The sequence below is a fragment of the Gossypium hirsutum genome, chromosome A08 (genome assembly GCF_007990345.1).
Source record: "Gossypium hirsutum isolate 1008001.06 chromosome A08, Gossypium_hirsutum_v2.1, whole genome shotgun sequence".
NCBI classification, from domain to species: Eukaryota; Viridiplantae; Streptophyta; class Magnoliopsida; order Malvales; family Malvaceae; genus Gossypium; species Gossypium hirsutum.
The window spans coordinates 105655131-105682718 of NC_053431.1; the positions used below are offsets into that span (position 1 = coordinate 105655131).

The window sequence follows — 27588 nt, forward strand, 5'->3', positions numbered from 1 at the left end:
CAAGATGACGTGGCACCCCTCTTTTATACAATTCTTTGATGCAACTTTTTTTCACATCATCAATACATAATTTTAGTAATTTTTTGGACTTAAACCCAAAACCCTTAACTCTACCGAACACCAAAATTAGAACCTCAAATATTAAACTTTAAACCAGAACCAGAACCAGAACCTTAACCTAGAACTTCGAACCCTAAACTCTAATATTGGCCTTTCGGTTCAAAATTTGAGATTTCAAGTTTAAAGTTTAGGTATAGGTTCAGAATTCAGATTAAAAAATTTATCAAAATTATATATCAATAACATAAAAAAATTATTAAAATATTATTAAATAATTAGAAATGGATACTTGAAACTCTTTCTTCTTATCCATATATCATTCTCTCCATGTCATAGAACCTTTAAATTTCGGAAGAAATAAAAAATAATTTAAAATACTTAATGTCCAATACCCAAACCGTGATTAAACTTGCAGCCTTAAGTGCATTAAAATAAATGCGAGAAAGTATCGAAACCCTAACAGTTAAACAGGGACCAATAAAGGAACAAATTAATAAACAAAATAGACCATCATAAATGATAAAATGCTGATTCTTTTTCCATATCTAAACCCTAACCCTAAAAAATAACAAAACCATTTGCTCAAGGCTTCAACCATGGATAAGAATCAGCATGCATGGTCAACTCTCATCGATCAATATGTTTCTGAAAGCAAAGCAACCAACTGCATACATAATGATGAGCAACATCTGGCATATGACGTAAAACCACCGAACCTTCTTCCACGAATGCTTGATGTTGTCTAAAACCCCTGCCTTGCACGATTCGCAATTGTAGCATAGTATATTTTGATCATTTTCCCATGCCCTGCAATCAGGATTTTCACAATACACTTGCCAATTCTCCTCCACCCAACGTGTTGGATTCACGTACGTAAACCCACATCCGTTTGGCGGCTTACAACAACCAGTCTGCATTTAATATAAAAGTTATAATAAAAATAATAATAATAAAACTCATAGCACAGTGGAGAGGTTTCATGAAATATGAAGGAATCGTACCTGAATAGGATTCAAGGGCTTTTGATGGAATTTGTTGAAACTAACATCCCAATACTTGGAATATAAATCACTGCAAACCTTGGATTCAACCAAACAGGTCTTGATCTTATTCCAATTCCTGTTGTTGTTAACTCGATTTTGAAGCCAGTTAGAGTAATCTCCCAGCCTGTACACTTTATATCCAGCACCGAGTAACAACCGACCACCACCTTTATTAGTCACCGCAAAAGCGACAATAGTGAAAATGATGCCGGCTACAATGAGGAGAAACATGAGGACGTGGTAGACCCAGAGCATGCGTGGCAAGTGGTCGTAGAAGCAGGCCCCGATAAAGCCTGTCACAGAGACAAGCAGAAGAAAGACTCCGAACCAGATAAGCGGCTTGTAGAAGAAACGGTCGCAGTCCGTTAAGGCGGCATTTTCGCTTAGCAAGATTCCGATCAAGAGGATAGTGATTGAGAACAAGAATTTTATGATGTTAAGGATCCCCAGAAGTGAGTCGTTGGTAAGATTGAAAGATGACATGGGTGTGATGAGTCTTTTTTCTGTTTGGATGATGGGAAAATCATAGAAAAAATGAAGGGAAACAAGCTACTTCAAGGAAGTGGTTCTGGGTGGATATAAATATGCTAGAGTAAGAGTTAAAAATTGTCCGAGTACCAAACTCAAGATTGATATTAATTGGATATTTAAATACAAATTATGAGTTTGTGAAAACTTTTTAGACTCACCCTTAATTACAACCCTGCGGTATTTACAAAAAGAGTTAATTGCACTACTCATCCCTAAATTATTTTTTTATTTTAATTTGGTCTTTAAACTTTAAAATGTTTTAGTTACATCTTAAACTATTGATGTCATATCACTCAGAATATTGAAATCATTATTTTAATCATTAAATGGCATGTAAAATCTTATATGATATAATTTAAAATTAAAAGTTTAAAGAAAAGTAGTATGTTGTCGCATAACTTTTAAAATTAAAAAATAAAAATGAAGTAATAGCAAGAAAAGGAGTGAACAATAATTTTTATAAAAGCTTCGAAAACCTCAAAACCAAGATTTTTACAACATCTATTTTTATAATATTCATTTTTCTTTAAGTTTTTCATTTTAAATTATGTCACATAGAATTTAAGACATCATTTAACGGCTAAATTAATGGTTTTAGTAACGAAAGGATGTTATTGATATAACAGCAATAGTTTAAAGATATAATTAAAATATTTTAAAATTTAAGGAATCATAATTTTTAATGCAATTAATTCTTATGAAAATGGCTTATAAGAAATAACATTTAGATGTATACAATATTATTGTGTTTTAAAAAATGAATCATATGTTTATGGAAAGTCAATATTTGGATTTTAATTGCATAAACAACCTTTAATTTAAAGATGAATTTTGTCCATTTTCCTCAAAAAAGAAATCTTAAATAGCACCATGATTTAGGCTGAAAAGAATGTTTCCTCACTTGTGTTTCTTTTTTTCTTTTCTGTCAAGGGGAAATAAAACCAAATTACTTTGGAACCAATATATTTAATTTAATTTAATCACAATCAAGGAAGGATGGTACTTTTTTTTCATATTTTTAATGTATTATAATATTTAATGTAAATAATACAATTAATTCAATACTCAATAATATTTTAAGATTCACTTTCTGAGTTTACACAATTTAGGTAGCAAATCGAAATAAATATTATTTTATTTACAATGTATAATGATTTATTTGACTCTCTAATTTTAAAAAAATTATTTTAGTCATTTATTTATTTTTTTGTCTTTTTTAACCCTTAAACTTTTTTTTTGTCAAATTACTTTAAAATTGATGGAAAAGTTAACGTTTTTACTTTATACTGATGCATTAAAATTATATAAAAAAAGTATAAAAATTAAAAAATATATATCTTTTAAATTTTAAAAAATTAATTAATTTATGACATGACATCCACGTGACAATCTACGTGTATGTCATACCAGTAAAGTTAACAAAGGCTAAGTTTTTTATCCATTTTTGAATTATTTGATAAAACATGTAAGTTCGAGAGTTAAAAGATGTAAAAAAAAATTAAATGAGTGACTAAAATAACTTTTTTTTTTATAAAGTTGGAAGATCAAAGAAGTTATTATGCCAATTTACAAAATAATAAGTAAAATAAATATGGTTATTTATGTACTTATGTTAGCACAAGTTTCTTGTCCTTAGTTTTTATTAATAAATTGCTTAAGAACTTTTATTCAGTAATTTAGTAAAAATTACCTTTATTAATGTTTTAATTAATAGTCATAACCATTTATCTGTATATTATGGGATATTTATACTACAGTTAAAATTTTATGATTTAATTGGTGATTGAACACCAACTGAATTGGAATAATTATAAAATTATTATTTTTATAAAGTTATATTATTATGTTTATTTTTTACATTTAAAATCAGTAAATGGGACTCAAACTTAGATATATGAGTTTTTAAACTTTCAATATGATAAACTAATAGTTCCTTTTATTTTTAGTAAGAGAAAGTAGCTTAGACTAAAGGACTATTTAGCTTAATTAACAACAACTTTCGCAAACAAACGCATGATGTATGTCTGCTTCCAAAATTCATTACACCACGATAAGTGAATTATTAAAGATAATCAATTAATTCAAACTACCGTTAGCTTCCTTCGCCATACACTTAGCAACTATATTACAATATCTCTAGAGATGATTCTAATCCTCACTTATCAATTTTTTGAAACCCAAGTATGAACCAATACTTCATTTAGTTGTTATATAAACATTTATGTCAAATATATACACCTTTTAATTTAATTATTACTTAAATGCGCAGCATAATATTGTCTCACTATATCTCCGTTAACAGTTGGAGTTGATTCAAACTGAACTAAAATTTACTACTACGGATATCTGGAAAAAGAAAAGAGAAACGGAATTACTCATAAGATTAAAGCTATGAACTATATAGTATTAATATTTCTTCCAAAAACATATGCAATCAAGCAATTAAAACTTGAGTCTTGGAAGAATATGACACATGTTGACTTATACACACGTGCTATTAATTTATACGGATTATATCACCAAATTAGACTTTAAAATTAACAACTGATCTATAGGTTTTCCCAGGCTCCCATCCCGCCGGAATCACACCGGTGGCCACAATGGTGTTGCGAGAGTCGAGTGAGGTTAGCTTGATAGAGAAGGGTGCCCGCAACCGGGAACCGGCGTCGAGTTTCCAGACAGCACCCCAGGATTGTTGCATGGGTTGCCAGGTGTCAGAGTCAAGCGCCTGTTTCAGGTCAACCGAGGCAAGGTCACCATCTCCATCTTCGTATTCAATTAGGGTGGCGAAATAGTTAGGGTTGGAACCCGCATCGACGTGGAATGCAATGGTCGTTCCAGGATAGTTACATTCAACTCTGCAAACCCATTTCGTCAACAAACAGAATAATTAAAAAAAAAAAAAAAGAGATTGAATTCTTCAACTCTATCAAACCCATTTCGTCAAGGCTATAAAGACTTTTTATCCATTAAAGGTAGGTGAGGACTAAAACTAAATTCTTACTTTCTATATTGAATTTGCAAGACCCCAGCATCACGGAGCTTCTCAGCCTGACCAGACTTAGCCATGGCACCAAAAGAAGTACCACTTAAATCGAAATGAACCGACTCTGAAACACAGGCGGGGCATTCATCTGTGATTACTACGGTCGCAGGGTTTCCCGAACAGGCTGAATTACTCGTGCATTTTACCTGAAATACACGTACATATGTCTAAGTACACTACCATTAATGATAATATTGAAACCCTTTGCATGAGAGAGTAGTCTTAGTGCACCTCATAACAGGCACCGCATCCTTTGCCAGATTTGTACAGAGAAGGTCCTCCAGCCGATACCAATGACGAAAATGGAGCTTGCGACACACTTCCTCCATAGCCACAAGATCCACCTACATTCATACACACAAAATGGTTAAACTTGACGAAATAATCAAACAAAAAACATTAGTGTAAATGGTGACAATCATTGCCCATGCTGGTCATTACCATCACTTCCAGCCCCTGTGGGGCTGCCATACCATGTAGCGCCGGCTGGGGACCAAGCATACTCAGATGCTGCCAATGAGACATTAAGGAGCTTAGGGTAGAATCCAAAGCAACCGTTAAATAAAACTGAAAATGTGACTCCAAAAGCTAAGAGGGAGCACATGTTTCCAAGAGTAGTGAAAGCCATGAACACAAACTTCGATCCAAGAAATTTGCTAGTAGGTAGCAGAGAAGTTTTAAGTTTTGTGATGGCTCTAGCAGAAGAACTACAAGGTATTTATAGAGCCAAGCGTAGTGCATGGTTGCTAATGCAACCACTTAGAAAATGACACGTGTAATAACAGTGGAGGATTTAACCATTATTTTCTTCGGGGACAAGTCAAAAGGAAGATCCTTGAGATACGAAATAAGTAATAAACTATACTGCTTGATTGGACTTTTTGTAAGAAGGTATTTTTATAAAAAAAAAATTAGTAAGAAATAAAAATTTTGGTTAAATAATATAAAAGATTTTGAAGACATCAGCTAGAATAGGCGGCACCATTGCTTTTACTAAGATTAAAAGTGACATAAATATTACTAAACATAAAAGATAAGAATTTTGTATTATGTTCACAAGTTATTAATTAATTCAAAGGATCTATTGTGAAAATGAAGTATGTCGGGAAGTTTGCATGTATTTGTATTTTTATGTATATTTCATATACAATGTAATACAGAAGCAATAATGTGTTGTTTTATTTTGAGAATTTTTTCTAACTCACATGTTAGATATACCCTAATAAGGTTATACTTTGTTTATTAGTGTACTTTAAATGAGAAGGGTAAAATAATTATTATTTCTTGGTAAATTATAAGGGAAGAATAAAGTATTAATAGTAAAGTGACTTAAATCTAGACCACACTTGAGATGATAAATATTCCGATCATCAAGTCAATACATGAAAAAGATAAAAAGATAGAAAAAAAAAAGAAGTAAGTAATGCATTAGCTTTGATTGAAGTCAGTTAAAATGATGTACACCATATAGCATATTAACAGAGTCCAACATGGATAGATGAGTCAGATTTGGTTGTTTCGGAGCTTGGTTGCCCCAATCTGATTTTTAAAAGTATTCTTTGTGTTTTTAGACCCTTTGATATTCAATATTTACATTATATTGTATGTAGTAGAAAGAATAGCTATATTGTATTTAAATGAAATAGATAAAACTTGTTACGACTTATGCAAATAAATATTGACAAAATGTTTTTTGTGCCCTATGCAGGGTTTGTGTAATAAAGGTAGGACCCAATCGCCCACAAGCGGTTATGTTTCAATAATGGGGACCCACTAGGACGGTTATCACGTGCCCCACGTTAGCAATAGATATATAGGTCCGTTTAAGAAGTTTAATTGCTTCTTCCGGTAAAAATACCACAGCAGCCCCAATGCTATATCTCATATTGTACTATAGTCCTTTTATTGAAAACTTAAGTCAAATGGTCCTTTATACATAGGATGAACTGAGCGAATGCCTATTTGGTGTTTTATATATAAATTTAACCTTTCATTTTTACTATTTGTCCACTACTATTTTATTTACAGAAAATTGGCCCTCAACTTTTTATTAATGAAATATTCATAAAAATTAAAGAGCATAAATAAATATTGAAATTAGCCAACTGAATTGTTATTTTTTTATATTCTAATATAATGCAGTATATAACTTTGTAAGCTTAACTAGCTCTCCTTCCACCAAATATTAATAATTTTAAAGGCAGCATATAAATATATCCACTCACAATTTATGAGGTGTCACCATTTTCACTTTAAATCTCTACAAGCTATAAAATTAAATGTAAAATCTCAAAGCAGCTTCAACCTCAGCTAGTTCAAGCCAACTATGAGCTTATTTCTTATATAATTTTATAATAAAGAAATTTAAGTGTTTTTCTTTTTAAAAAATTACACACAAACACTGACATATTATACTCTACAATTTAATCAAACAATGATTCATGTAAACTCTTATAATTTTTGAAATTTTATTTTTTCTAAAAATAAACTCTCTTTTTTTAATGTGAATATTTTTTATTTATGACTTTGTAACGTTTTATAATTTTTTAATTTATTTACTGACGTAATAAAAATATTATCACAATTAGCAATGAAAGGTTGAGAGTCAATTTGCTTCAAATAAAAAAAGTTAGAGGCAAATTAGATAAAAGTGTAAAGATCAAAAGTTAAATTTATTGCTATGTCATATTTAAAAGGTCAAAGTAAGTACTTAACAGCACAATTTTAATGGAAAAAGCAGATTCATTTTCAGTACGCAATCTAAAATATAATACAGGGACTGATATGGTGATTTTACAGTTTTCCCTCGTCTTATCGTACATTCATTCAGTCGAAGTCCCCCTCCCCCCCCTAATTCAAGGAACTACACTTAATTAACTTCCAATTAAAAATCCCAAGTCACACAAGATTTGCGGCTTTGAAAGGCGAGGCAACGGAAAAACATGTTCGTTAATTTTGCCGTTGATGATGGTTACGAGCCGTTGAACCATCCAAATCCAACGGTCCAGGAAATTATATTATTCAAATACGACGGCACGTAATATTTGGCGGGGATTTTGGGGCTTGTTAAATTTAAAAAAGAAGCGGTGACAATGAGTGATTGTGATCCAATGCTTTGTTTTACATGGAAATTAGGCTTTATATCTCTATGAAATTTGCTTAATACTTTTTCTTCAATAAAACAATGAATCATTTCACTTAATGAAGGGAGTTTATTTTAATGGCTCACATGGTGAATCCTTAATTCCCAATAAGAATACACATGGCCATCACTTTCATGCTGAAGATATATACTTGGAACAAGAAGAAACCATTTCAATTTGAATTAAAATTCATTTCTTGTCCAAACCATATCTTTAAATTTTTTAATATTATTAATTAATGGGATGGAATAGTATTTTTTTTAATAAAAATTACAATTTATTAAATATTATTTTCATTTAATAAAACATTTTATTGCTAAAATTTATTATTTTTATTTCAATTTAGAATAGAACTAAAATTTGAAATAATAGGTGGTCAATAAAGATATACATGGTAATGAGTGGGGTTATGGAAAAATACATTATTGTAAAAAGTAAAAAGTAAAAAATAAATATAATAACGTTTGAAAGTTATGATAAAATGCTATTAGCGTATAAGACAATGAAGCTAATTATGAAAGGAAAATGTTCAGGTAGCTTAACACTCTTTCTCTATCACACAAATGTGGGTCACAATACTCAATATTTTCATATCAATTCATAGTCTTTTCCAAGTGGATTTTGAAAATAATGATAAATTATTCAAGAATTGCACATGCTTAGTTGAAAACAAATTTGTATTATTTGCTACATTAATCACAAAAACAGGATACGATTACTTTATTTGACATTGAAATAATGGATTGGAGTAGACATCCATGATTCATAAATATGCTTCCTTTTTCGCCAAATCATTCAAACATTTAACATAAAATCATTAAATTATGGGTAAATTTTATTGTAGTTACATAGTTAAAAAAAAAAGTTACAATTCAATTATTAAACTTTTCGAATTGTTTTTTTTCTTTTTTGTCACTCAGCTATGAAGTGATACTTTTTTAGTTGGCATAATAATAATTGTAGTCCTCGAATTTTATATTTCTTGTCAATTTGACATTAGTTTAATATAAAAAAAACTCTTAATATAATATAAAAAGAATATTATATATAGAAATTTTAGAAAAATAAAATCTAGAAAGTGTTGTTGTTGAAGAACTAATATGTATGGGAAATAAAAAAAATTATCATTCAATGGAATCTAATAACAAATAAAAAGCAAAACAAAAAGTTAATAATATCTTCGAGTCAAGTTTCAGGTCCTTGAAGAGCATCAAACAAAAGAGATAAAAACAGAGAATTAATAATTTTGCTTAATGTTTTTCTTTTCTATGTTTTATCAAAGAATGGGTATTGGACATTTCTATACAAATAATACAAAGAGAAAACCTAGAGGGTTTAAAAGCAATTTCCCTCATTTTCTCACTTTATCCGTTTTTGAAAATTTTATTTATTTTTGAAATTTCTATTTTTTTATAAAAAGAATTTCAATTTTTATCATTTTATATACAATCAAGGTCAAATTGACAAAAATATATATATAAATTAAGGACTAAAGTTGTTATTATACCAACTAAAAAAGAATCACTTAACAATTAGGTGACAAAAAAAATAATTTTGAAAAGTACAATGACCAAATTGTAATTCTTTTAATTAAGTGACCAAAACAAATTTTTACTTGAAGTATAGTGTCTAATAATGTAGTTTACCCAAAAAAGTAGAAATAAAAAAAAAATAAACCCTTACCTCATATAACTAATATTTTTTAATATAGTCAAAATGTATATATGAGTTTTAATATTGTTTTCAAATAATATTAAAAGGCTTAAATTTCTTCAAACCTTTAGTGATATATTCATCTATCTTACCCTATCTTTCTTGCTCTCTTTCTCAACTAAAGTTTTGCGTCTCATTTCGGCTATCATAAAATTTGGAAATTCATTGAAAGTTTTGATTAAATATATCAACTACATGTTTCATTGGTCATAAACACTGATGACTCTTCTTCACCCATTTACAACTCTCCATTACCTTCTAATTTGTTTCATATGCCTTTTAGAATAAGAAAACCCCCTCGAAAAACCACTATAAACATCATTTGATACCTACAATATTTCCTTGTCTTTTTCCCTATTTGGTCATTTTACCTACAACAATTAAGATTGAAATTGATGAATAAGCTAGAATTTGAACCCAACAACTTCAACCAGCAAAAGTTGTCTCTAATTATTCTTGGTCTAATATCCGAATTTAGTCACCATATTTTATGAAAACTACAAAGTTTGTCCTTTTGATGGAAAACATATGTGCTTCAACCATTTTTTTTTCTAATTTGATGCATATAAATTGTTGAGCTATTTATTTTGTTAAATTTTATGAATATAAATTGCTAAATTGTTAATTCTCAAGTTAACAATTTAATGGCATTGTGTAATTGCGTTATTCAATTGGACTAATTTTTTTCCAATTTTTGTAAACTATAAAAACCAAATTCTAACAGAATTAAAATAAAAGAACTAACTTCGTAGTTTTCATATTATGGAATTCAAAATTATACCAATTAAATTTAGGCACGTGGTATATTATTTCATCAAGGATGTATGTCACCCTAGACATTTTATGGGGGCAATTGTAATGTTCAAATTTTAAAGAACCAATATACAAAATCTAATCTAACATTTTGAGGGCAACATTTACAATTTTTTTATATGACATCTATTGAGGGAGGTTGACTTTTTTTGAAATATTTTTTCTTTGAAAAAGAATGGCTCGATTATAAATAAAAATAAACAAGGCCCGATTCTTTAAAGCCCAAACACAAACAAAGCAAAAAACTAACTCAGACAACTCAATAAAAAACGTAAAAAAAGAAAAAGAAAAGTAACTCAACCACCCAAGCAGGCGTTTCCTTATCCCTAACTATCTGAAAAAAAACTAAGTCCCTTCAGATTCCTTTTTTGTTTCTTGGAAAATATCGATCCATCTGAAAGAAGAAAAATAATCTTCAAATTGGCCCAATATTTGCTATCTGGCCTTTGATCCAATCACAACACTGATGCCAAAATTGTGAAACAACATGTGAGTCTCTTCTGTTTTCTATTTTGCTTGCCCAAAGTGAGTATAGTCGTCCATCTCCATTTCTAATCAGTTAAATTTCGATCTGCAGGAAAAACCTAACCTAGCTATCAAAATCTTCGTCAACTGCCTCTTTTGGAAAATGAAAAACCTTACCGATCAAATAAGATTCTGCATTTCTCTTTAACCCTTCTACAACCAGTAAATGTGCTACACCATTCACTTGTCTCTGCGCATGTTTAAAGACATACGCTTGGTATCTTTCACAAATAGCCTTGGCGTTTAAGATGTGAGAACCTATTACTCACATTTAGATTCCCTTTGTTTGTAGCCTCTGAATCATCTATAAGGCGTCCCCTTCTATCTCCACCATAGTAAATCCCACATGCAACCCCATCTCAACTGTTATAAACATGCCAATGCCTTAGCCGCAAATGGTAAAGGTATGTTATCATGCAGTAAGTTTTTTAAAAATAGCACTCTGCCAGTTGTATCTTTGATGATAATTTTAGAGCGTGATTTATTATTTTGCTTACAAAATGTAGCATCAGAATTTTTTTTAACAAATTGGTCCTTTGGCACCTTCAATCGTGCTTACATACATTGTGTTACTGTTATTTTTCATTGATTCCATCCATTTCTCCCAAATAATTCCTGATAAAATTTGTCGCCTCAAAGGTCGTTCTATGTTTGCATTCATGCAGTAGTTGGTTTTTCTCAACCCATATAGGCCTCAAAGTACAACAAAAGATCTCACAAAGGTATTTTGAATTATTTTCGAAAAACTGATTCACCCAATCTTTAATGTGCATATTTGATAACATTGTTGGCCACCTAATGCCCAGTTGCTAGCAGATCTCATTTGATTTTAGACAATCCCGAAACACATGTTCCACTATTTTGATTCCATTCACATATCTAGGGCATTCTTGTATTCCCATTAATCTTTTGTAATTTAGATTAGCAAAAGTAGGTAAATAATTCGTTGTAATTCTTTATACTGTAATCTTTAACTTGGAGGGCAGATCCGATAGCCATAACTTGGCCCCATTTGTAGTTACCACATTATTTTCTTGTAACAACAATTTGTACACACTACGCACTGAATACTCCATCGACGTCTAACCACTTCAAGCCAGGAAATTCTCATGTAGAAACTATGTCAAATGAATACTCAAAATTTTTCAGGCCTTCGCCTCGCCAAAGGTATATCGAATAATTCATTCTCTCCATTTCCTCGTGGTTGGATCAATCAAATCAGCCACAGTTTATATACTTTGATTGGTAATAGGTTGTTGAATTTTGTAATTTGAATTCCTAGGAATCCAAACATCATCTCTAACCAAAATTGTTGGCCTTTGATGGTCACTAAACTAATAATAAATACAACTAAGGCAAGTGCACCTATCGAACAATAGTATAGTTATGGTGAGTAGGGAATATCTTATTCACGAGGACTAAAAGTACTAGTAATTACCATTTTTTCTATTATTTAGCCGAAAAATTGGACTGGTTGCTTTTAATCTAAATTTACTAATCTAATTTATCTAATAATGCAACAGAGAATGAAATAGGAAAATAATCAAAGATAACCAATGAGATAGACAATACCCAGGAAAGAATCCACCTAGACTTCACCTATTATTATGAATCTGAATTAAACGATTTATTCACTTGTGTCTTGATCCGTAGAAATCTCTAAATTATGTTAATATCTCTTTCGAAAGCAAGAATAACTGACTCTAGGTTGATTAATTGAAATCTCTTTCTAATTAAAACCTCTATTGTCGCATTAACTCAATCTATGGATTCCCCTATTAGATTTTACTCTAATCTAGTAGATTTATGTCGTCCTATTTCTAGGATTGCATGCAACTCTACTCAATTATGCTAGATCTACTCTTAAACAGGGACTTTTGCTCCATTGAAATAAGCATATTAAACATGAATTAATATCTAAAAATATTAAAACACGAAATAAGCATACATAATTGAGAACAAGAATCGAGTATTTATCGCATAAAAACAGAAATTAAATAATAAAATTCATCATAAGTTTCATCCTCCCTAGGTATCTAGGGAATTTAGTTCATAATCCTGAATGAAAAAATCTCAAAGTCAGAATAACCACAAGACATAAAGAAACTCAATAAAACTTCGAAAGAAATTAAATGGAGATCTTCGATCTTGAGGGAGATCTGCTTCCGAGTTGATTTCGATGGCGTTCTTCGAGTCTTTTCTTCGATCTTCTCTGAGTGCCTCCTTAGATTTTCTCCTAATTGGTATTTATAGACTTTAGAATGCTCAAAAAGCCTAAAAATTGGGTTTTTTCGCTTATTTGGGAAGCAAGGTGCAATATCGACACGAGCGTATGGCTAGCCTGTGTGAAAATGCCCAGGCCATGTGGATCCTGAAAATAGCTCTATTTGTTTGATTTTGGCTCATTTTTCGCTCATTTCATTCTCAAAGGCTCTCCTAAGTATAGAAAGATGAATTTAAAGAATTTGAAGCATCAAATTCATTAATTTACATAATTAATCATCTAATAACACATTAAGAATTTGATTAAAATATGTTACTTTTATAGCTTATCACCCCTGTACCAATTCTCCAACACATTCCAAACGCAAAAAGGCCCTTTATGGCTTACACACTTTTCCAAGTATAATAAGGTAGATTCTCTAAACTTGACTCTAGAAAGTTCATATTCGGAAAATATTTTGCCTTTAGTGATCTCGCTAACAAAGAATTCAGATAATTAATCATCCCAACCTTGTTTAGCAAGCAAAGCCAAATTAAACTTCGCTAGGCAATGGAATCCCATACCTTCATACTTTTTTAATTCATATAACTATTTCCAATTGCACCAATGAATTCCACATTTGTTATTACTTTTGTACCACTAAAAATTACCAATAATATTTTCTAACTCCACACAAAAAGAATTTGGGAATAGAAAGCATAAAATGGAATACATAGGAATGACTTGAATAGAATACGTAGGAATAACTTGAACATATTTAATGAAAATATCCTTACCTCCTTGTGAGCGATGCTGGATACTTTTCATTCTATCTTTCAATACTTGAAAAGCTTGTTGTTTTTCACCACTCACTATATTTGGCAACCTCAAATATTTTTCCAGTTCCATGGACATCCTAACATTAAGGATTTGTAAAAACCAGTTATTTATCCTAATACTAAACATTAGTGTTGAAGAAAGTCGTAGATTTGTCAAAATTAATACACTGCCCTAGTTTTCTTCATACTCCTTTAGGATGCCTTTTATAATACTAGCTCCTATGCTAGTCACTTCCCCAAATAAAATATAATCATCTGCAAACATTAAGTGCGTTATTTGTAGCCTCTTTTGACTAATTCTTGCCCCTTTCACCAATCCCTCATGTTTAACATGTCTCATCAGTCTGAAAGACCCTTACTGCAAAATAAAAATAAGTTCGGACTCAATGATCTCCTTGTCTCAACCCCCTTTCGGGCTTAAAATTTTCACTTATTTCATCATTAATAATGATAGAGTACGATACTGAATTAACACATTGCATTATAAACTCCACCCAAGGTCTTGCTAAACCTATTTTCAACATCATTTTCTCAATAAAAGGTCATTCCACTCGATTGTAAGTCTTGCTCATGTCTAATTTCAATGCCAAGCAACCATTTCTCCCCATCCATTTTTTTTAAAAGTATGTAACAATTCATAAGCTAGGAGCACATTATCTATAATGAGTCTACCATGCAATAAAACACTTTTTGCTTCATCGATGCAAGACTCAAGAATCTTTTGTAATATATTTGCTGTTATCTTTGCAATAATCTTATACAGCACTATACGAAAACTAATTGGTCTGAATTTTTCAAACTTGTGGGATTGTCCACTTTTGGAATTAAGGCAATATTCTTCTTATTTAGTGTTTCCAACATTTTACCCTCATTCAGAATGTCTAGACAAAAAGCACAAATATTTCCCCCAACTATATGCCAATACCTTTGAAAAAAATAAAGCAGGAAAGTCATCTTCAACCAAAGCTTTTGTACGACCTATTGTTTTCAAAACTTCACATATTTCCTCACCTTTGTATTAGGCCATCAAACCCCTTTTCATACTATCGATAACATATACTTTGACTCCAAACAATAAATAATCTATATTATAAGTACCTTTAGTCGAGAAGAGATCAAGAAGTGATTTCACGCCACACTCTCTATTTCAAAACGTATTGTAAGCAGTTGACCCTCCTCATTTTACAACCCATTTATCTTATTTTTGCAATGCCTATATGAAGTAAAATTATGGGAAAATGAGGTGTTTCGATCTCCTATTTTCTACCAATTTGCCCTCACTCTCTATTTCCAATATCTCTTATCTTTCTCTGCCACCAGACTAAAATGCAATTTCACATTGATCATTTCGGCTAACATCTCATCAGTTCTCTCTTGATTATCCAACTCCTACAGCATTTTACCAAGTTTCTTAGTCAATTCACCTCTTTTCGATTTCACCCTTTCAGCCTTATTCTTTAATCTCGTACTTACCATCCTTAATTTGTCAGTTAAATCTCCTAAACTATTCTCCCACAATTTCTTCATTTTGAGTTTGTAAGAATCTTCCATACTCCACCATACCTCAAACCCAAACTAATTTTTCCTCCCCTAAACTCCCTTGATTAGTTTGAATAAGTAGCAGACAGTAATCAACAAAAGAATGAGACAAGTGTTTTAGAGAAAATTGGGAAACAATTGCACCCATTCTACCATCGCAATACCTCGATCAAGTCATTCTCTAATATTAGCCTCTAGTAGATTTCCTTTCCATGTGAATCAAGAACGCAAAAAACCAATATCTTCTAAACAACATTCTTCCAAAACTTTTCTAAATTCTTCGATTCGGCCTTCCTCCCTCGAAATACCCCCACTTACAAGCCAAGGTAAATTCTAAGATCTTTCAAGATTTTTTTAATAAATTTCAAGACTCTACTCTATTTTTACTGTCAGGGGCTCCATAAAATCCCTTCCATATCTAAACTGGACTCCCTAACTCTCTTAAGTCTCGAAATTAATATGGTTTTTTGAGAAACTATAAAGAGTAATTGAACAACCAACTTTCCATCGTAAACTTAAACCCCCCATGTTCCTTCTTCTGACATATTAATTCTACACTAATAACCGCATGTCATCCTTACATTTTCCATTATTGTTGGTACTGAGTATTGTCTCCATAAAAAAGACAAGTTGGGGATGATAAGTCTTTAGCATGTGTTGTAATCGATGAACTTTCTACGGATTCCCCAAATCGCGAACGTTCCAATTGATCATTTTCATGGCGTCTGGCAGGCTTGCCTACAACAATATTTTCCACATGATTCAGTGAACCTGAAACTTAGGAATTCATGTTTTCAAGCCTAGGCCTCTTCTTTCTTTCCACTATCTCTAATGGGTTTTCTTCCTCATGTTCCATTGATGCTAAGCCCAACCCATTAGCCACTCATTCGCTGTAAAACTCTTGTTGACAAAATAGACCCTTCAAATTAAATCCTAAAATAAGATTTATCTTTTGCCAATTATCTTTATTCTTATCCACTCCAATATTGCTCTTCAAATTTCACCTTCCCATATTTTCCCCACCAAATCCATCATCTCTTTCCTTTCGGAGTCAAATACTACCGCCAACAGATACCCTTTTCGACAGCGCACACAAAGAGAGATCCCACCCCAGTTGCACCTCTTTTCCATTATGGTTGAGCCAAATAGGACAAAAGCTATCACCATGGCCTAACACACCATAAATGAAACAAAATAACGTTAATTTCTCATATTTAAAAGTAGCATATATATGCCTTGACGGTGATAAATTAATTTCTTCTTCCTCTTTAGCAGATTTTGGACATCAATTACATTCGAATCATAAAAAAAATTCTCTATTCCCCCACTCCCCTGCTACGTATCATATTCAATAAATTTGCCAACAAAGTTCCCAAATTGCCTTGCCACCACTTCTGAAAATGAACCCGATGGCAAATCATGCACTTGGACTTAGAAATTCGCAAACACTAAAGGGATCTGCATCGGGTCCTCATCTTCTTTCAACTAATGAATGATTAACAAATGATTATTAAAAGTCTATGGGGCTCCATTTTCCACTTGCGCAATATCCGCCTCTTAGAAAAACTTGAAAAGATAGCATTTTTCCTCCGGATATGAAATTTGTACCCCTCTAAGAGGATGCTAAAATTTGGCCATTGTATTCTTCTTGGTTAGGAAATGTACCACACTGTCAGTCAAACAACAACCTACAAGACACAGATCATAGGTCGAATTTTTAGTTTCTTCCTCACCATCAACACTCCACCCATCTTCTTCTCCATCAACAATACTCAAGTTCTTCATACCCCCTGTCCATTCGATTTGATCGATATCCAACTAGTATACTCGACTCAAAGAAAACTAGAGAAACCCTCACAGCGAAACGCTAAAAATGTAATGACCCAAATTTTACTGTTATCAGAAAAGTGCATTTTTGGGTCTCTGTTTCTAAAAAATGGAATAAATATTTACGAAGTTAAATGAGTGGTTAATTAAATTTTAATGAAGTGAATTAGTTTAAATTAAGGATAATTAGATAAAAGGATAAAATTGAATATAGTGTAAAAGTTTAATTATAGAATAAAGAAAATTGAAGGGACTAAATAAGTAAATAAGCCAAAATGAATGCCAAGTGTGTGATAAAAATAAAATACATGTGTAATAAATATTGTACATATATTTGTAATACATGTATGTATTTACCTATTATTTAAGTAAATACTATTATTGTATATTAATTAAATAAAGAAAATAAATAAAATAAGGACAAGTGTGTGGTGATGATGATAGAAAAATGTAAATTATATATGTGTACAAATGTAAAATAAGTATTTGTTATTAAATAGATTTTTATTATAGATATTTATTATTGTTATTATTATATTATATTATATATATAAAGTAAATAAAAGAAAGAAAAAGAAGGAAACAAAGAAAAAGAAACAGAATATGAGACTAAACAGGGGAAAGAAAGGAAAGAAAGAAAAATAAAAGGAAAATTGGGTTTTTGAAGCTTTAACCTTTAATAGGCAAGTCAATCAAGCCCTTTTTACTTAATTTTGATGTTTTAGAAGCTTTGGAATAAAGTTTTGATGAAATTAAGTTGATATTTTGAAAGTTATTAGATTTCTAGATATTGTTCATGTTGAATAAATTGAAGAATTAGGGGTTAAATTGATAGAATTTCAAGTTAGAAGTTAAATGTGAAGAATAAAAGTTAGTCCCGGTTTAGGGACTAAATTAGAATTTAGACGAAAGTTGAATAAAAATTGAAATATTCAATATGAAAATTGAATGGTAATGTATTGATAATATTTAGTTGATTTTCGTAGCTAGCGTTGTGCCAGAAAATCTCGGCTAGACAAGGAAAAGACAAAGTCGACGATGGATAGCTCGAAAATTACAGTTTGTATTTCTATAATCCGAACTTAATACTTAAATGTTGAATTTATTACTTGATAAGTATAGTAAGTATTTAAAGGTAAATATTTGGATAGGAATAAATATTGATTGGAATTAAAGAGTGAATTTTATTATTAATTGTTATATTTTGAATGAATGTTATGGTAAATAATTAAAATGTGAATTATTGGTATTGTGTTTATTATTGAAATGAATTAACTTGAAAATGTGGTGAAATAATTATGAATATGTGTTTATTGTGGAATTTGATTATATGTTAATGAAAAGTGAATTGAATTATATTGAATTGTATTGATTTATTAAATTATGTGATTAATTGAAATATATACATATTGATTGAAAACCGAAAATTGGTTAAATACGCTATTAACAGTATCGGGCTATGTTTGATATAGTTGGCATGCCATAGGATTGGAAGTGTTCAGGGATATTCCGACTTTGTGTCGATGAGACACTATAAGTATCGACTACTGTTACTGTTCCGGATTCGTTCCGATGAGGTACTCTGTGTACCACTACTGTTACTGCTACTATTACTACTATTGTTATTGTTGTTGTTACTGTTACTGTTACCGTTACGATGTATTCCGGCTCCGGCCGATGAAATACTGTATGCTATCCCGATATATGGGTTGGATCCGTGTATCCGTCTAGGTCCGAGTATGTTAATAAGGGGTAAATTACTATACTGAACAATTGAATGATACTAACAGTTACTGAATAATTGACTGATACTGAATAACTGATTGTCACTGAACAATTGATCGTTACTGAATAATATTGATAAAGTGATTAATATTGAGAATACTAATTATTACTAGAATGGATAAACATGAAATATTGATTGATAATTGAATCGTTGAATAATATTTATTGATATTGAACAGTGAACTGAAGTATGAAAAAGACACATGAATTAAGTATCTCTGAATTGAATATGAATGAAGAGTATTATTGTTCAATGGTTTGTGAATTTATTGTGAAAAGCTATTTCGGATTAATAGATAATAAGAATTGAATTAGTTACAAGGAATTTATCTATGTATTGAATACTTATATAAATGTGAAGGATATATGATTTTTATGTAAATGTTGTATTTTAATATTATTCAGTGTTCGGATTATAGAGATACCACTAAGTTCACACTCAGAGTACGTTTTGTTTCCGTGCGCAGGTTAGGTTAAAGACAGACCGTCGAATCAGCATCCCAGGCTGATCTCGAACTCAATAAGGTGAAATATATTAATTGTTGGTAATGGCATGTACCTAGGATGTTTATGTGTATCATTTAGTACCGTCATTATAATGATGAAATAAGTAGAATTAAGCTTGGTAATGATATATTGTATAAATAGGCTTAATTGAAATAAAATTGAACTAATTGATAATGTATGTGAATTATTTAAAAAGATCCATTATATAGGTTCATAAAATGTCTAGTTGGTCATGATTTGGTTAGATTCAAATATAATTCAAAATGATTGAATGATTGGTTTTTGGATTGTTTGGTGTTGTTGAATTGCAAGGTTGGTAAACTTGATGTTTAAGGCTAATTTTGAGTCCGCACGGCCTGGCACACAGGCATGTGACTAGACCGTGTAAGACACATGGCTTGCACACGGGCATGTTGTTAGGCCTTGTGTCTCCTGCACCTAAAATGCTACAAAACAGATTGCCACACGGGCTGAGCATACAGACGTGTGTCTTAGCCGTGTGAAATTAATTTGTTCATAGAAAAAAGTCAGAGAGCTCCATGGGTAGAGGACACAGGCGTGTCCAGGCCATGTCAGCCACACGGGCCTGTCACATAAGCCACACAGACGTGTGGTACTGTTCATTAAAGGAAAATTTTAAAATTTTTATGAAAAATTTTATAAGCTTCCAATTGAGTTCCGGTTTGGTTCTAACATACATTTTAAGTCTCGATGGCTCATTAAAGGAACATTAAGATATATTTTATGAACAGAATTGTATTTTCTTTCTTTATTAATCGTAATGGAACTATAGTGATCGGTAATACTCTGTAATCCTATTCCGACTAGGGGATAGAGTTAAGGGGTGTTACATTTAGTGGTATCAGAGCTATTCAAGTTTAGTCGATTCTAGAACTAAATCGAGCTCGAAATTGAGTCGAGATGGGATGATGATATAATTGTTTGTTTCTGTTTCATAGTTGAAAATGTTAGATGAACATATCGATGGTATTGATTACGAAATGTATACTAGAGACGAATAGTCTTGTGAATTAGATAGAAACTGAATTGGTAATATTGAGTATTAACTCAATGAGTAATTAATTATTGAATGTTGACTGATGAAATAACAAAGAAAGAGATTGTACATAATTATTTAAAATTATAACTGATGCTCTTCAGTTAGTAGAAGAAACAGTATCTGTTACGACATCTACCCCTCCTGTTTCTCAATCGGTTCCCGAAGTGCTTCAAGGTACAGAACTTGTCTGAACAGGTAAGGTATCTGTTGTTAATATTCCGTAAATATAGTGTGGAAGAATTGAGAATTTCAGCTGAAAATGATCTTGAAAGAACTAAAATTTTGTTAGAGAATATTATTAGGATTGTAAATGAATTGTTTTGTTCACCGAATAAATGTTAAAAATGTATAATATTTCTATTAAAAGACTCAGCTTACCAGTGGTGGAAAATACTGATTTATGTTGTAATTAAGAAAAGGTTATTTAGAGATTTTCCAAAATGTGTTCTGAAAGAAATATATATATCAGCCAGAGATTTCTTGATCAGAGATGTGAAGAATTCTTGAAGCTTAAACAGAGTTATATGACTGTAACTGTGTATGAAGGGAATTTGTCTGATTGAATAAATATACCAGAGGTTGTATTCCGACAGAAACTGTAACGTACAAATGGTTTGAAGATGGTTTAAATGAAGACACAAAGCTGAAAAATGTAGAATAAAGAGTTGAATATGTGTTGGATATAATTCTTTTGATTATTATCTTAGTGATTACTTGAAGAAAGTTGAAAAATATATTATTCAGATTTCAAGACTGAGTAACACAGCTACCAGAGGTAGATTACTTTATAACTCCGGAAATACGAGCGATAGTCGAAGCGTGACAAAGGAATTCACTAAAAAATCTGGAGAATGAACATCAGCCAGGGTATATGTTAATTGTATAAAACAAGATTTATCTCTACTGAATGTTATTACAGGTACTTTCTTCTTTATTGACACTAATATGATTATTCTAAATTGACCTTGGTTTGGCTTATTCCTATGATTGCATGAATTCAGTATTTGCTAAAGACTTGCCTGTTGAGTTCACTAAATTATAGTGGAAGTATCAAATTTTCCAGATCAATATTTATTGGCTGATAAGATCTACAGGAACTGTCTGATAATGATACTAGGATACTATTTTCTGTTCGATTTGATGTTATTATTGTTTGATATGATTTTGGGAATGGAATGGTTAATTCTGCATGATGCTGTAGTAAATTATAGGCAGAAGTATATTATATTGCGAAATTAGGATGATGAAATGTTTTATTCTAAATCAGAGAAGGTTGAATGATTTACCTATTGAGATATTGATCATGTCAAAACAGAAATGTGCTGGAAAAAGAGTTATGGTACTTACTTTGCTTATGTATTGGATATTAAAGTATTCAAGTTAAGGTTTAAATCAGTAGCAATAGTGTGAGAGAATTCTCATGTGTTTCTAGAAAATTTACCCGAACTACTGTTGATTGAAGAAGCTGGTTTGCTATAGATTTTGTACTTGAAATGATACTGAAAAGTATATCTGAAATCAGAGGTTTCTTGAGACTAGTCGATTATTACTAGAAATTGGGAAGACGATTTTTGGATGATATAGTTACTATAGAAAGATATAGAATTGGAATAATCTGATAAATGTCAGCAATGTTTTGATTAGTTGAAAGCTCAGTTAACTGAAGCACTAGTTCAGGTTTAGTCTAAAATCTGGTGAAGAAACTTGTGATTTTTAGGGATAACAGTATTTTGATGCAAGAAAGTAAATGAATGGTTTATGTTTTTGGAAAGTTAGGATCACAGGAAAAGAATTATTTGATACATGATTTGGAAGTGGTAGCTATTGTCCTTGCATTAAAAGATCAAGATATGATAATTGATTATTATCCAGGAGAAGCAAATGAAGTTGTGTATACTCAGAACATAAAGTTTTGTTTTGTGTTACAAGCTATGAACATTTGACTGTTATCATTTGAAGATGGCTCAATTTTAGTTGAGATAAAAGTTAAACTGACTTCTCTACAACAAATCTGCAAAGTTCAGAAACGTGATAACAAGATTAAATGTATAGTATACAAATGAATTTTGATTAAAATTTTAGATTGAATTTGATGATTGTCTACTATTTAGAAACAGAAGCTGTACTAAAGAATTTAGAACTGTTACAGTTAGTAATGATATCAGAATGGAAATGGGATAGAATTCTTATAGGTTTGAATTAGAATTATCTTTATCTGCGAAAAAGGAAAGATAATATCTTAATAATCATCGAAAGGATGGCAAAATCTGCATATTTTATTTCAGTATGAATAAGTTTCTCACTTAATAATTGTCTGAAATATAGGTTTATGAAATTGTCAGATTTCATGGTATGTCAGTTTTTATTATTTCTGATTGAGATACATGGTTCACATTCTGATTCTAGAACAAGTATAAGAAATTCTAGGTACGCAATAACAGCTTTCAGCACTGTATGAGGCTTCGTATGATTATGAATAAAAAACTGCACAGTATTTGATTGAATATGGTGAAAAAAAAAAGAATATGCAGAGTTGTTTGATTCGAGAAATCGAGGAAAAGCGGAAGTGATTCGAGATAGTTTAAAGATAGTATTTGATTATCAGAAATTCTATATGGGTAGAGTAAAAGAAAAATGATTGAGCTAGAATTGATTCAGGAAACAGGAAATATTGTCAAGAAGATTCAAGATAGACTGAAAACAGCTTTTGACAGACGAAAATCATATGTGAATTTGAAATGTCGAGATATCGAGTATTCTGCTAATGATAAGGTTTTTTTTTAAAATTCACAGTGGAAGAAAACTTTGAAGACTGGATGAAAAAAGGAAATTGAGCTCTCATTCTGTTGGGCTATGTGAAATTGTAGAAAGGTCGGATCGGTAACGTATTGATTGGTATCGCCTCTGAAATTACAGAAAATTTATGAGATTTTTCAGGATTTGGTACTCAAAAGATATAGATCAGATCTTACACATGTTACCTCGGCAAAGGATATTGAAATTTGAACTGATTCATTGTATGAAGAAAAAGAACCGATTGAGGTACTAGATTGAAAGGTAAAGTTATAATACTGAGGAAACAACACGGGAACCAAAAGAAACAGTGAGATAACTGAACCCCCACCTCTCTTTTAGGTAAATTTCGAGGACGAAATTTATTAAAGGGGGGAGAAATGCAATGACCCAAATTTTTCTGTTATAAAAAAAGTGCATTTTCGGGTCTCCGGTTCTGAAAAATAGATTCGTAAATATTTATAAATAAAAATTTACGAAGTTAAATGAGTGGTTAATTAAAGTTTAATGAAGTGAATTAGCTTAAATTAAGGATAGTTGGATAAAAGGATAAAATTGAATATAGTGTAAAAGTTTAATTATAGAATAAAGAAACTTGAAGGGACTAAGTGTGTGATAAAAATAAAATACATGGGTAATAAATATTGTACATACATTTGTAATACATGTATGTATTTACCTATTATTTAAGTAAATATTATTATTGTATATTAATTAAATAAAGAAAATAAATAAAATAAGGACAAGTGTGTAGTGATGATGATAGAAAAATGTAAATTATATGTGTGTACAAATGTAAAATAAGTATTTGTTATTAAATAGATTTTTATTATAGATTTTTATTATTGTTATTATTATATTATATTATATTATATATATAAAGTAAATAAAAGAAAGAAAAAGAAGGAAACAAAGAAAAAGAAACAGAATATGAGACAAAACATGGAAAAGGAAGGAAAGAAAGAAAAATAAAAGGAAAATTGGGATTTGAAGCTTTAAACTTTAATAGGCAAGTCAATCAAGCCCTTTTTACTTAATTTTGATGCTTTAGAAGTTTTGGAATAAAGTTTTGATGGAATTAAGTTGATATTTTGAAAGTTATTAGATTTCTAGATATTGTTCACGTTGAATAAATTGAAGAATTAGGGGTTGAATTGATAGAATTTTAAGTTAGAAGTGAAATAAGGATTGAATTGTAAAGTAAATCATAAGTTTTGAATAGTAAGGTCTAAATTGAAAGAATTTCAAAATTATAGTTTTATTGTGAAATTAGTTTAAAGTGGAAATTGAATGGAAATATTAAGTTAAATGTGAAGAATAAAAGTTAGTCTCGGTTTAGGGACTAAATTGGAATTTAGAAGAAAGTTGAATAAAAATTGAAATATTCAATATGTAAATTGAATGGTAATGTATTGATAATATTTAATTGATTTTCGTAGCTAGCGTTGTGCCGGAAAATCTCGGCTAGGCAAGGAAAAGCAAAGCCGACGAGGGATAGTGTAACAGTCCGATTTAGACCCTAGTCGGAACGGTAGTTTCGGGACCACGAATTCGAGTTAGAAAAATATTTAAAAATTATTTTCTGTGTTTATTATGTGTGAATTAGCATGTGTGAAATTTTCGTGATTTAATTTTGTCGTTTGAGTGTCCGATTAAATAAAAGGACTTAATCGCGTAAAATGAAAATTTGATGGTTATTTGTATAAAGGCCAAATTGCTATTGTCTTATTAAATTGAAGTACCTAAAATGTAATTAGACCATGGGATTATGGTGTGTACGACAATGACCTTAGAATATATGTTTTGTTTATTTATTATTAAAGGGTAAAAATGTAAAATGGTTAATATATGTTACAATATAACATAAAACATAAGAAAAGAAAGCCATTATTTTTGTTCATAATATGTTCTGGCCGAAACAAGAGAAAATAAAAAGAAACCTAGGTTCGGCCAACTTCCAAGCTTGATTCAAGGTTCGTTTTTACTCGGTTTTTGATAATTTCTACGTTTTTGAGATCGTTGCTTAGTAATTTTCAAGACCCAAGCTTTACTTTTTGATTTTGATGAATATTTTGAGTTGTGCCATTGTTGATAGCTTGTGATTTTTGTTGTTTGATGATGAAATATGAAAGATATGTTTTAGATTAACATATTTTTTTATTGGAGTTTTTTATGATTTTGAGTATTTAGGACAAAATTGAAAAAAAATAATTTGAAGGACTAAAATGTGAAATAAATGAAATATATGGGCTTGTATGAACACTAGGAATATTCGGCCAAACATGGGCATCTTGAAATTTTGAATGTTTTGTGTTTTGTGCAATAGGGACTAAATTGTAAAAAGTGTAAATGTCAGGGGTAAAATGGTAATTTTATCATTTATGTGTTTTTGGACTAAATTGAATGAAAATATGTTTGAATGAGCTTAATTTGAATATGTTTAGATCAAGAACCAAAGAAATCGGATTTGGATCGGGGAATAACGAAAGTTGTCGACTAGTCATCCCATTCCATTTTACATCGTCCGAGGTAAGTTTATAAGCAAATAGACATACTTAATTTTAATTAAATGTAACTTATATATGCTAAAAATAAATATGTGAATTTATATCTACAATAGCCAAATGTATATGAGCTTGACTACCATATTCCTGAATTCGTTTCGACCGAGTTACGACGTCCGAAAGCCTCGTATGAACTTTAGGAATAGTTAGGATACATATGTCATGACATAGGATTTTGATATGTGATGTGCGAGTAAGACCCTGTCTGGGGCAGTGGCTTCAATATGTGGCTACATGTAAGACCGCGTCTGGGACGTTGGCATTGTACGATATATGTGTGATTATCCAAGTGTCCTACCCAATTCCGAATAGTTTATTAGGCGTCGATAAGTTGTGATCAAATGTGAAAAAGTGAGCTAAAATAATCAGGTATGAATTGGTTTATTACCTATTTGAAATAAAGTGAGTAAGTTACTTAATATTTGTTGCAAAACATGCTTGAAGTGAACTAAGAATATATGTGAATGTGAAAAAGGTAATTGGCCTTGTAAATAAATAATATGAACATTGTTGAAATTATTTTTGAATATATGCAATTGGGGGTATATTCGGCCATTGATGTAAATATATATATGATTGTTATACTTTGACTTACGAGTATATGTGTATAAGTGTATGTGTATTTGGTATAATAAAGACGTTTTGGCTTGGTCATTGAATGATAGTTTGTTAATGTATCTTTATATATAAAAGTGTTCATTTGGTCATTACTATGCTTACACATAAGAAGTAGTATATTGATTCATGAGTATAAGTATATGTGTTCACATAATGATATTTAGCTTTGAAATTGAAGGATATTTTGCTTATATATATGTATGTGTATTCGGCCATATAATATAAATATGTATGTGATTATTATCCTTTGACCTATGAATTTATGCATATAAGAGTATATGTACTAGTTATGGTAAAGATATTTTGGCTTGAAAATTGAATGATAGTTTGTTAAAATATATATATGTTCATTCGGCCATGAATAATATACATGTGAAAGTAAATATAAAATACATGAAATTGTAAGCTTAAGATTCAAAGTAACTATGATAGTATAATTTGGTTTAGTTTAAATGATTTGATTATGTAACTAAGTTGTTTATTTGCTTGTGACTTACTAAGCTATGAAAGCTTACTCTGTGTGTGTTCATGTTCACCTCTGATTTATAGATTTTGGATTCAGGTTTCGAGCTCGGGAATCGTCAGAGAAGCTTATCACACTATCGACTGTCTTCGGTATTTTATAAGCTAAATTTTCGAACCTATGGCATGTATAGGCTAGATTGTAATTTGAAATGTTGAATGTTGGTTTTGTATAATTTAAGCCATGCGAAAATGGCCTAACTTCAACGCTTTATTACGGTTTTGTTTGATTATGGCTTAAGTTCATTTGGGTATTATATTATGTGTCCTGAATGAATGGTATTTGTGATATCTATTTTGTGCATTGAAGTCGTTGGTGATTTTGGATATGTGCATTTAGTTGATTCGGTTATGACATATGGATAGATAAAAGTATAAGTGAAATTGGTTGTTAATTTGGTTAAGGTGTTATTCATGATTTGGTATTAAAGGATGATAGGTTATATTCGAATATAGA

General features: G+C 30.7%; 2 protein-coding genes and 1 long non-coding RNA gene across 4 annotated transcripts; 1 reads left to right on the top strand and 2 right to left on the bottom strand.

The window, feature by feature from the left end:
- Window positions 1–680: 680 nt before the first annotated feature.
- Window positions 681–1586, bottom strand: LOC107935870 (tetraspanin-7). The gene is made up of 2 exons (XM_016868497.2): window positions 1062–1586; window positions 681–971 (listed from the first exon to the last, which is right to left on the bottom strand). Exons 1-2 carry the CDS (start codon window positions 1584–1586, stop codon window positions 681–683), a joined length of 816 nt encoding a protein of 271 aa, XP_016723986.2.
- Window positions 1587–3996: 2410 nt separating this feature from the next.
- On the bottom strand, window positions 3997–5366 carry LOC107935868 (putative expansin-B2). The gene is made up of 4 exons (XM_016868496.1): window positions 5122–5366; window positions 4912–5024; window positions 4639–4826; window positions 3997–4492 (listed from the first exon to the last, which is right to left on the bottom strand). Exons 1-4 carry the CDS (start codon window positions 5306–5308, stop codon window positions 4159–4161), a joined length of 822 nt encoding a protein of 273 aa, XP_016723985.1. The 5' UTR covers window positions 5309–5366; the 3' UTR covers window positions 3997–4158.
- Window positions 5367–10660: 5294 nt separating this feature from the next.
- Window positions 10661–25956, top strand: LOC107935866 (uncharacterized). 2 transcript variants are annotated; one of them, XR_005899402.1, is made up of 5 exons: window positions 10661–10838; window positions 10927–11278; window positions 18269–18341; window positions 19535–19592; window positions 25872–25956. It is a non-coding gene; the product is annotated as an uncharacterized lncRNA (long non-coding RNA). The 2 variants fall into 2 exon arrangements; XR_001694293.2 differs by lacking the exon at window positions 25872–25956 and having other exon boundaries at window positions 19535–23954.
- The last annotated feature ends 1632 nt before the right edge of the window (window positions 25957–27588 follow it).

What these genes read in the sequence shown, in the direction of transcription:
- LOC107935868 (XM_016868496.1), bottom strand. Translation starts at nt 5,308, where the DNA reads ATGGCTTTCACTACTCTTGGAAACATGTGCTCCCTCTTAGCTTTTGGA. An exon ending in CACAGGGGCTGGAAGTGATG is followed by an intron (nt 5,025 to 5,121) that starts GTAATGACCAGC and finishes GTATGAATGTAG; the next exon opens with GTGGATCTTGTGGCTATGGA. An exon ending in GATGCGGTGCCTGTTATGAG is followed by an intron (nt 4,827 to 4,911) that starts GTGCACTAAGAC and finishes CGTGTATTTCAG; the next exon opens with GTAAAATGCACGAGTAATTC.
- LOC107935870 (XM_016868497.2), bottom strand. Translation starts at nt 1,586, where the DNA reads ATGTCATCTTTCAATCTTACCAACGACTCACTTCTGGGGATCCTTAAC. An exon ending in AGCCCTTGAATCCTATTCAG is followed by an intron (nt 972 to 1,061) that starts GTACGATTCCTT and finishes TATTAAATGCAG; the next exon opens with ACTGGTTGTTGTAAGCCGCC.